At 35.7% G+C, this 12,127-nt stretch overlaps 1 protein-coding gene across 1 annotated transcript in view; it reads right to left on the minus strand.

The window, feature by feature from the left end:
* LOC106878687 (dolichyldiphosphatase 1) overlaps positions 1 to 12,127 on the minus strand; it is a 79,773-nt gene that overhangs the window by 19,025 nt on the left and 48,621 nt on the right. Inside the window, exons 2-3 of the mRNA XM_052966116.1 lie at positions 11,532 to 11,632; positions 2,691 to 2,781 (exon numbers count right to left, since the gene is read on the minus strand). Of these exons, the coding sequence (XP_052822076.1) occupies positions 2,691 to 2,781; positions 11,532 to 11,632 (192 nt within the window). The remainder of the gene's footprint in view (positions 1 to 2,690; positions 2,782 to 11,531; positions 11,633 to 12,127) is intronic.

Genomic DNA, 12,127 nt, shown 5'->3' on the forward strand with positions numbered 1-12,127 from the left:
CCTGGTGCAGCCATCTGGTTCACCAGTCCTCAGTCAAATCATCCAACCCATGCCAGCATGGAAAGCAGACGTTAAACGATGATGATGATGATGCATAATCTTGTAGCTTTGAGATTTCAATGATGTGATAATTTACTTTTAGAATAACATTGTAAGGAAGGTGTGAAAGGCTGAATCTGGTTAGTTTAAACATAAAACAGGTAGAATATTTTGGCTGGATATGGTCAGCTGAAATGCTAAAGGGTTAACTCTGTGACCTATGACAGACTGGCTCAATCCTTTCATGGTGGAGTCTTATGCTCTCAGCTGTCTTTAAGACTTGGATTAGCTTCAGCCTCGTGAGCCTGTAGATTTGAGGCAGGCTTGGATATTATTACATCCCATGTTTTAGTTTTAGTGAGCAGATATACTATAGTGTGACTCATAAAGAATTTAAAGACATTACATTTGTTAATTAACCTACTTAATATGTCGTAACCTACAAAATAGTTTATTTCCCAAAGTGCCACAAGGATATGGAACAACAATAATCAGCCAATCTAAATAACATAATTAAATTTTGGAACGATTATTGTCATTCACCAGCAGATATTTAGTTCAAACATACTTTAATGGAGAGTCATGACTGCATGGGCCAATAGAAAGAGGGTTTCTTATTTAATCACTAGTACTGTGATATGTCTAAGAAAAATACAAGCAGCAAGAGTATTGTGTAAGTGGTGAGTCTTTAACCAGTTTGTAATACCAAAATTAACTCTCTCTATGATTATTATTTGGTAAAGAATAAATTTGACCATCATCATTTAACATCTGATTTTCATGCTGGCATGGATTGGAAGGATTGAGAGGAAATGGTGAACTAAAGGACTGTGCCAAGCTCTACTGTCTGCTTTGGCATGACCTTTATAGCTGGATGCATTTCCTAACACCAACCACTTTTACAGAATGTACTGGATGCTTTTCGCATGGCACCAGCACCAGTAATATGAAACAGCACTTGACAGGAAGATAAAATCTTTTGTGGTAACCCAGTGACCCAATATTATGTGGTACACAACCTCAACAAATAATATTTTATTGCAAGGATCATAGAATATGGTTAAGCAGTAGCCAAGCTGAGTCAATTCACATTTGAGTTTTTTATACTTCATCATAACCTGGAGATTTATGAGATACACCGAGTTGATAACCTTTGAAGCTTCTAGTGTTGACCCATAACAAACCTACTAATTAATTTCCACACCCAGATAGTTATAGAACAGTGCAGTAGATTGTTACGAAACAACTCCTCTTCTGTATGGAGAATAAAAAAAATTAAGATGCACTGAAGAAAATAGATGGGCTTTTGTTGTTTTATTAATATTTATTTTAAATGGTTTGGTATACAACATTGCACAAGTCCTGTGCAGTACAGAAGAAACTGACAGAGTTAATGTTCCTCTCAAAAGCTTTTAAATAAATGGTTATCAGATAAATAAGTGCAGAGAAGGAATTTTAGTTGACTGACATTCTGAGGAGGAAGTACTGGATCTAGCAGCTAGTGCAGGACCCAAGGTAGAAGAGACACCATATGGGTGAGGGGAGGAGGGGAGATGAGTGAGTTGGGAGTTCCTGGATAGAGGTGGCATGAAACTAGCCAGTTGTGAAGAACTTAGAGGCTGGAGTTTCTGGAAGAGTGTCAAGGGGAGCACCAGAGAGTCTGAGAGACTCCACTCCTTAAATTGCCATTGATGTTAACTCCTCTAGCCTCTCCCTTTCCCAAGGTACTCACAAAGCAATGAGAGTTTGTGCTCGGCGTTTTTTCCATAACATACTAAATAAACCATAACTGGGACACTGATAGGTGCTACAACTCTATGCAGAGTAAATCTTGGAATAACAGTTGCTAAGAGAAAGCTCCACACTCTTCAAAACCACGGAGCACCAGAGCCAGGGCCTCACAACCAGATACATTTTCAAGCCATATCCAGGAGGTTCTATATATAGAAACGTAACTAAACTATATTTAATTTAGTAGCAATTAAAAAAAAAATTTTATTTCAAGGTCATATTGAATACAGCTCAGCATGAAAATAATCTGATGTGATTATGAAGGCTCAACCCATATGTCATTGTTGATGTCTTTAATGTAAATTATACATATCAGAGATGGAAGACTGCAAAAAGAAATCAAAGAAATAGGCTAAGGTTTAGATAGTAAGAATTATGATCATCTAAAAGTCACCAAAAATAACTGTGTGGATGTTTCTATTAAAAAAAAATATATCCCAAGGAAATCAGGAAGAAAGTGATCTCATGAAATTAGAGTTTTACATTTAGCCATACAAAGAAAAAAGTAAGTATGTTCATACATTTAAATAGAAGATTTTCAGAAGTTATATCATAATTATATGATTGTTTCCCATACTAGCATGGGTTGGACAGGTCCATGTAAAAGGCCTCATCACTTGTTTCACTTATCTGTCATCTTAGTTATGAGATTCAGCATCATGAACCCAACCTTCTCCACCTCTTCCACTTCTACAGGGTAATACTAACTCATTTTCTGAGTGTTTAGTATCTAATTTTATGCCTACTCCTTATGTCGTCTATAGTAAGGTAACCTTTATGTCTACATATATGTTGAGCATAGAACCGTTCTGTTCTCATGTAATAATAATGGTTTAAGAAAGTTGTCATAAAGTACTTACTTGGTGATGGTGGTGGCCGCCGATCCTTGATGATGTGTTTAAGAGCTATACTGATTGCTCCATTTAGCACAATTCCCCCAAAATAAGATGCCTTTAATAAGAGAAAGAATTAAAGATTAAAATAATACCAATAGTGATATTATCATAAAACGATGATGATGATTATGATGATTTAAAATGGTGATGATAGTGAAGGTATTGAGGACGTAAAATAGTGGTGAGGGCTATGATGATAGCAGCATTCAAGAAAACTGGTAAATGATCATTATGTAGGATACAATACAATATTTTAAAAACAGAAAGAGATGTAACAAACACTCGAAGCAGAAGTCTGATTCTTCTCATATTTAAAAACTTTATTATTAAGATCTTTCAAACAATAATGAACCCTTTTTACTACTCTTTGCATGTGTAAGGTTAAGAGCCTTGCTTAAGAAATCAATGCAATGCATACAGAGAAACACAAAGTTAAAATCTATAGATTGACAACCACATCTTGTCAGTAAATCCCTGATATCTTCTAATAAAGACTAAATGTACATCCCTCTTTCTTTTCTTTTTTTTTTTTTTTGATAGGGCATAATCAATTAAATCAATCCTAATATATTAAATGGTCAGACCCATATAAGAATGGACAAGTGGACATTAAAACAATAATGGAAAAATGATGATGTTCCTTAATTTTAGAGTTGAAAGATAAAATTCATTAGAAATATCCACTTCTTTGCCCTAAATGACCTTTTATATATATAAAAAAAAAATAAGGCCATCAATAATGATTCCTTACATAAATACAAGTCCAAAAATCAAGAGATATATAACCAAACAAAATAGAACAGATGAGGGAGCCCATAGTTATGGTTCTGGAAGATAAGTGGTACAACAACAGTTGATATCCTGTCAGTGATGTTCTATTCTGTATCTGCATTTGGCTAAGAAACTTGGTTTCCCTACTATATTCAGTTCAAAATAACTCATAAAACCATGATTGTTCTTGTTAGGGCAAGTGCCCTCTAAACAGTATTTTCTTTCAATTTACCGGTACATACTTAAAACAGGCCTGTTCACTCGGATCATTCTTGCCACATTCTCCCACCTTTTAATGAAACTACTGGGTGGCAGCACTTCCTTTTCTACCCTCACTTTCCTTTTCAAGGGAAACTTTAAAAAAATTGACGAGTGCTTGGCCAAAGATAATAATAACAGTTTCAAATTTTGGCATAAGACCAACAATTTTGGGAGAGGGGGTAAGTTGATTACATCAACCTCAGTGCTTAACTGGTATGGTTTTATTGCCCCCAAAAAGATGAAAGGCAAAGTCAACCCCAATGGAATCAGAACTAAGAATGTAAAGATGGACAAAATGTTGCTAAGTGTTTTGTCTGGCATGCTAACAATTCTGCCAGCCTGCTGTCTTAAAAATAATAATCCTTTCTATTAAAGGCACAAAACCTGAAATTGTGGAGGAGGCGAGTAGCCAATTACATCAACCCCAGTGCACCACTAGTACTTAATTTAACAACTCCAAAAGGATGAAAGGCAAAGTCGACCTTGGCAGAATTTGAACTCAGCATGTAGAGCTGAACAAAATGCTGCTAAGCATTTTGTCCAACGTGCTAATGATTCTGACTTTGGCACAAGGCCAGCAATTTTAAGGGGTGGGGTTTAGTTGATTCCATTGACTCCAGTACTTGATTGGTACTTTATTTTATCAATAATGATAAGCAAAGTGGCCTCAGCAGGATTTGAACTCAGAACAGAGTGCGCGAACAAATACACAAGATATAATAATAATCAAAAAAGGCCATTACCATAGTTGATTGAATAGTTTGTTATGGAAAGTAAATTTTTTCAACCTCTAAACTGTAAATCCATTGGTACAGTACAATATATAAGTTGGCTCATACTTTCAGAAAGAGGAGTTTACAAAAGTAGTTTGATACAAGAGCCTAGCAGCCTTCGATATGTTTTATCCAAAATGTTTTTAGCCCAATATTTACATGCTGCTATTTATAGCTGTATTTACTTTACTGAGTTCAACCATTAAAAACAAATTATTTCATATACATATATTACACACACACACACACACACTCTCTCTCTCCCTTTCTCTCTTTGACCTAGTCAAATGGGTGTTTTTCTTTCTTTGTCTTGCAAGTTATTTGGTGGCCTCACTAGTGGCATGAAAAAAAAGCACCTACTGTGACAAAGTTGGTGTTAGGAGGACATCCAGCCATGGAAACCAGGCCAAAGCTAACATTGGAGCTTGATGAAGCTCTGTGGCTCATCAGATCCTATCAAATCATTCAACCCATACCAGCATGGAGAACTGACATTAAATGATGATGATGATATACGTAAGCAAATAACTAAAAGTACTTGAAGTGTATGAAACTAAAAACAAGTCAGTATTCTAATCTCTGTCCAAATGCTTGGGAACAGAGAAGCATTCTCTGTAACTGTTCTTTTACAAGCTCATTTTCACTTGAATGCAATGCTCTAGATTATCATCCACTTATATTGTAAACTACAGAGTATCTAAAATTCAAAAGGTTAAATTTAAGTTGTGATAATTTATATGTAACTAAGTGTATTCTAACGAAAGCCTGCTGTCATAACATTAACTCTAACAAGTCTGTGTCTGTTAGGAGACCTTAAATGGTAACACCGCAGAATCTGTTTTAATGGCATATGTGTCATTAACTTGTTTTCTTTTTTTTAATAACAGGGTAGTTGTTTCAGACATTCACAATTTCATTACATAAGGTTTTGAGAAAAATATGGTACCCATTCTCCTTGATTAAATAAACTGAGGCACACATATAAGGAACAACAATTCTTTTTAATCACTTTCTCTATTAGATTGGTTTTGAAGGAGAGGCTTGTACTCTTGCCCTTTGCAGGCATTTCAAGACTGGAACAATTCATAGCAGATACAAATTGTTCATCTATGACATTACTTACATGGCTAGCTACTTCCTCTATTAATGCTACTAAATACAACTTCTTAATTTCAAAATTAAATATATCATCAATGAGGTCATCCATTCAAAATGTAAGTTTTAACCATCTGTAATTCTTTTATTGTTATAGCATATTCAAAGAAGATAGTTTTGTTATGAGAAATTCAGGTGGTCAATGTCAGCAGTTTGATAGAATTTCTCTTGTTAATAAACCATCATTAATGATGTCACCCTTGCCTCCATCCTCTATCTCAACCACAAATTGCAAAAAATTACAAAACCCTGCACTATAATAAACAGGAAGATTAATTCAAACATGAATTTCACAATCCAAGGCCATCTGTTCTGATTTATGTAGTTATTGAAACCAGATATTCACAACGAGAGAGAGGGGAGAGAGAGAGAGAGAGAGAGAGAGAGAGAGAGAGAGAGAGAGAGAGAGAGAGAGAGAGAGAGAGAGAGAGAGAGAGAGAGAGAGAGAGAGTCCTTGGTACAGTATTATATATTTGAAAAAATGAATAGAAATAGCTTTTCTGATAATGTAGCTATTTTAATAATTAGCTGTTCATAAAAACACCTAATAATTTATAAATATCTAATTATTAAAGTGGATAAATTATCAGAAAAGCCATTTCAATTCATTTTTTCAAACATACATACATTTATTATCTTCTCTTCCTATTCCTCCTTTCTGACCATCTATTCCCTTCACTTCCCCCAAACTAATTTATATTCACTGTATCCACTTCAATCCCCATCTCTAATCAACTGTTGCACTGTCACAAACTTACCCATTCTTACTCTTTCTTTTTCCCCATTATCTTTCTTATATCAACTTTTACCTAGAGGGTATAGTCACACCATCTCTCTCTTTGCAGCTGGAGCAGCCATGTGTTTCTTCTTCAGCAAGACACTGTCTCTCTATCACATCTTCAACTCCTGCAATATTGTATCCCACCCAGTTGAGAGGTTTGTCTTGTTAGTATCTCAAGATCTGACTAGTGCTGGTGCCATGAAAAAAGTACATTCTGTAAAGTGGTTGGTATTAGAAAGGATGGGCATCCAGATGCAGAAATCAAGTCAAAGCAGACACTGGAGCTTGGTATACTGGCACAGGCCTCTGGCTTATTGGTTCTTATCGAACTGTCCAACCCATGCCACCATGGAAAGTGAGCACTAACTTATGACCACACACATACACACAAACTGTAACATTAGTGTATCGTCATCATCATCATCGTCGTTTAACGTCCGCTTTCCATGCTAGCATGGGTTGGACGATTTGACTGAGGACTGGTGAAACTAGATGGCTACACCAGGCTCCAATCTGATTTGGCAGCGTTTCTACAGCTGGATGCCCTTCCTAACGCCAACCACTCCGAGAGTGTAGTGGGTGCTTTTACGTGCCACTGGCACGAAGGCCAGTCAGGCGGTACTGGCAACGGCCATGCTCAAAATGGTGTATTTTACGTGCCACCTGCACAAGAGCCAGTTCGGCAGCACTGGCAACGATTAAAATTTAAAAAAACTTTATTATCTGAACCAGACAAATTTTAAAAACAAAACTCTAAAGTTAGCATGTTGATTAATTTTGTCTCATCAAAGTTAAATGAAAAAAAAATCACCACTCTATAAAACAATAGAGTTTATTTTACCTATCCCTGTTGTGGCCATTACAAAAGCCTTTAAACATATGAAGTGAAAATAAAATGGGAGGAGGGAGTTAACCATTTACTGACAGGGGTGTCTGTCAATAGGTGATTAGCTCTATTAATTTCAGGTTAGAATAAAGCTGGTTTTGTGATGTCTATATCCTATAAGTCATGTCTATACCTATAAGCCAAATGATGTTTCCAATTGTTTTCTATTGTACAGCGTCTACGTTATCTGCAAGATTAAGGTGCCAGATTAGTACAAAAGCACTTTTATGACAACTTACAATGATATGATTGGTTTTATTGGCTAACAGCAGATGCATTCCTGTTATTAGATTTTATGTTGACACTACTTGCAGTGAGGAATCCAGTTTAGTAAATCAGAACAAATTGGACAATACTATAACTTGTAGCAAGCTAATAATAAATAGTAACACAAATGTATTAACAGTAAATGTAAATAATAAAGTTTATCTCATTAAGTGGTAATTTCTAAGGAATGCTATCATCTTGATCATCATCATCATCAACCCTATCGAAACCATCATAAAACTCAGTTAATAACTGACTGTGACAGTAATGAATATAGAACAGAAGAAAATTAATAAAATAAAAAAAAAACAGGTAATTAAGAAGACGATAACTGAGGAGCTAAACTGTTAGAATGTAAAAAAAAAAAAATCAAAATTTTTTAGTTCATTACTAGTACTTTACTGAAATGAACCAAAAAAGTTCTCCTGGAAGTTAAATATGGAGTACTAAATTAATTGCTAAAGTTAAAAAAGTTGAAATAGTCCTATTGTTAAAAGAGTCATCAATGCAGAGGGCTGTTAACAACAAAGAATAGACAGCAATTGAGATAATTCATTGATAGTGTGCCAATTGTTTTATGATATGGTATTGTTGAGGAGGTCTAATAAAACCAAAACCTGTCTGTAGTTATCATTGTATTTACCAAGCAGCAAATCCATTCTACACTGCAGGTCTCTATTTACTTTTCAACCAATTTAAATTTACAGTTTTCTCCCTTTACTTCTTTGACAAGAATTATCATCAACATTCATGATTTTTATTCCCCTCATGAGTTTAATTTCAATTGGATGAAACTTTTTTTGTCTTACAACATTAAGTATTGTTAGTGCACATTTAACTAGAAACTGAACTGTTAAATAGCAGAGGAGTTTGTCATGTATTGTAGTTTGACATTGTTTAAAGATCTACATATCCTCTTTTATTACAATTTCCCCACCATTAAAATATGTAGAACAGAATGCCTCACCAAAATATGCTTGGATACTTTCATTATTTTATTCTACCTGTCTCAGTCAATCTTGCTCAAAATTACTGCACGACACAGAATTCTTTAAGCTCTAATTTGTATTTTATTTATTTTTAGCTATCAACAAATTTCTCATAATGAAAGCTAACCTTAAACAAGGTAAACAGTGGTAAAGATTCTGCTCCAATGTTTTATATAAAAACCCAAAATCAGATCAACAGAAGAAGAAAAAAAAATTATCTTTCAAAAACTAAGAAACAAAAAACAAGACTGAGTAAAATTGAAAAAATATTTTGCTCATTTTCCCACACAAACAACAAAAATTATAAATATAGGCATAGGAGTGGCTGTGTGGTAAGTAGCTTGCTTACCAACCACATCGTTCCAGGTTCAGTCCCACTATGTGGCACCTTGGGCAAGTGTCTTCTACTATTGCCTCGGGCCGACCAAAGCTTTGTGAGTGGATTTGGTAGACGGAAACTGAAAGAAGCCCGTCGTATACATGTATATGTATATATATATATGTGTGTTTGTCCCCCCCAACATCGCTTGACAACTGATGCTGGTGTGTTTACGTCCCCGTAACTTAGCAGTTCGGCAAAAGAGACCGATAGAATAAGTACTAGGCTTACAAAGAATAAGTCCTGGGGTCGATTTGCTCGACTAAAGGCAGCGCTCCAGCATGGCCACAGTCAAATGACTGAAACAAGTAAAAGAGAGTAAAAGAGAATAGATTTTTAAGTTGGAGTTTTTTTGATACCTGATAAAATCACTAGGATCATGAAAGTGAGGTGCTGGATGTGAAATAAAATATTTGGTGATATAGCTTGCAGCAGTCCTTGTTCAGTATGCAGCTGACCCACAAACTAACAACACACACACCTTGTGTGTGTGTGTGTATATGTATGTATGTGTGTGTGTGTGTGTATGTATATATATATATATATATATATATATCCTGATTCATTCTCACTCTCCCATCTAAATGTGAGTAGCTATGTAGCACTTCATTACAACAAGAACCTGCTCTGCTGCACTCCTCACACACCTTAACCCTTATCTCCTGGCATAATCCACCTACCCTCAGCTTCCATAGCCTTGTGAGCTGTGTGGTAGCCTCATGAGTGCTGGCGGCATGCAAATAGCATCCAGTGTGTTGTAAAGTGGTTGGCATAGAAACCATACCAAAGCAGACACGGGAACATGATGCAGTCCTTGGACCCATTGGATCGTGTCAAACTGTCCAACCCATGCCAGCATGGAGCATGGATGTTAAATGATAACGACGACCATATATATAATCTCATACAATGAATTTTCTTTTCCCTGTAAGCTTGCCCGTTTTAATACCACCACCAACTTGCTCAGTCCACTATGTAACAGACATTTGGAGCAGGCCCCTAGTCTGAGGAAAACCTGATATCTTGAAATACTGCTTTTTAATACAGCAACACATAAATTGTGGTTTCACCCACTCTTGCTCTCCCTCACCAGTCTCAGAGGCCCTGCTCTTTCTTCTCTGGCTAAGCCATAAAAAAATAAGACAGCTAATTAATTAGTATATATGCAAATCATTAAATATTTAATAATTCTTTCAACTGTTATACAATTGGTATTTTATTTCCTTGCACACATGACTCTTTCCTTGTCTGCATCCTTCACAAAGATAGTTGGACTAAAGCCGAGTGCTCTTTGATGATGAACACATGCTGTAAAGGTTACATGCAAATACACAAGTTCTGCAGTTAAATTCATAAAAATAAGATAAGTTTGTGTGCTACAAACAAAAGTGGGTTCTGATGTCATGAGCAAACTCCTTTCTTAAGAGAGAGAGAAAGAGAGACACATAATTGTTTGCTCAAAAATAGCAAGGAGTGGAACTTGATACAAAACAGGTTTTGCCCCTACTTCCAGTTGAGTAGTTAGTAGTAGACAGGCAATGTATCTAGAAACAAACAACTCCACCCATGCAAGCATGGAAAAATGAATATAAATAAGTAAATAAAATTCCTATAACCAGTTTCATCCTTCACTGCTTCTACCCTAATCTCCCTCAAACCTTTACCCTCAAACCTTTACCTTTCCCTTGAGAATATTTTGGCAGTGACATTGACTAAATAACAATTTCAATATATAAAGAAATGAAAGCAAAAGACAAAATAAAAAAAAAATGTCTTTAAATATTGCATGACTTTCTCACAAGACCCCAAAAAATTAATAGAGGTAATAAATTGCAACATGATACAAAAGCAGTTAAAAGCAAAAAAAAAAAAAACATGATACAAAGGCAGTTAAAAGAAGAAATTTAAATGTCCAACCAGCTGTTAAAATAAAACATGAAAAATATGTTTATTTAAGTTTACTATAACCCAGCAAATTTTACATACTGAAAAGATTAAAATTTATGAAGAAAGTGGATATTGTCAGGGTAAAAAAAAAACACCTTCATAGAACGTTCTAATTCGTTCTCGTTTCATTTTTTAACTGCCTTTCATGAATTTACCCATATTGACAAATCTCACTCAACATGATACAACCTATCGCCCACAATGGTTTCTGCTTCACTAAACTAACAAGCCTCGTATCATTTTCCAGACCTATTTGTTATACTCATTCCTATCATTACCTTCTCAATTGTATTGTAGTAATAGTGTACAACTAGAATGGTACTAAACAACTCTGACAACCCTTCTTCATACCAAACTGCCTCCTTTATTGTCAAAGCAGAAGTTTTAAGTTGAATATGAATGCCATCACCCTCATAGGTCTGGGAAGGATTGCATGACCTACTATGACTGCCACTTTTCCTTAGACAATTCACCCTGAAATAAAGCCACATACAAATATGTGTGCGCAAACACACGTGCGCGCGCGCACACACACACACACACACACACAGTACATGCTGCTGAATACATACCAAAACGTTGAAAGTAGTACTTACAGTATGGAGGTCTCTCCGAATAATTATAAGAGTGATAAATCCCACTGAGATGAACATGGGCACCATACTAAACCATGCTAAAATATAACCAATTAAATCTCCTGAAACAAATAAAAAATTAAAAAATTACATTAGAGACATCAACATCTTAATTGAATTTATTTATCTTAATTGGAATTATATAGTGGTTCAACAACATAGGGACTAAAAGAAACAGTGCTGCTATTAGGATTGATTTGATTGTCTAAAATACCCTTCAAGGTAATGCCCTAGAATCAAGCTGCAGCTTGATGATCAGAGTGGCTGTGTGGTAAGTAGCTTGCTTACCAACCACATGGTTCCGGGTTCAGTCCCACTGCGTGGCACCTTGGGCAAGTGTCTTCTACTAAAGCCTTGTGAGTGAATTTGGTAGACGAAAACTGAAAGAAGCCCATCGTATATATGTATATGTATATATATGTGTGTGTTTGTCCCCTCCAACATTGCTTGACAACCGATGCTGGTGTGTTTACGTCCCCGTAACTTAGCGGTTCAGCAAAAGACCGATAGAATAAGTACTAGGCTTACAAAGATTAAGCCCTGGGGTCGATTTGCTC

Source organism: Octopus bimaculoides, chromosome 1 (genome assembly GCF_001194135.2).
Source record: "Octopus bimaculoides isolate UCB-OBI-ISO-001 chromosome 1, ASM119413v2, whole genome shotgun sequence".
Lineage (NCBI taxonomy): Eukaryota > Metazoa > Mollusca > Cephalopoda > Octopoda > Octopodidae > Octopus > Octopus bimaculoides.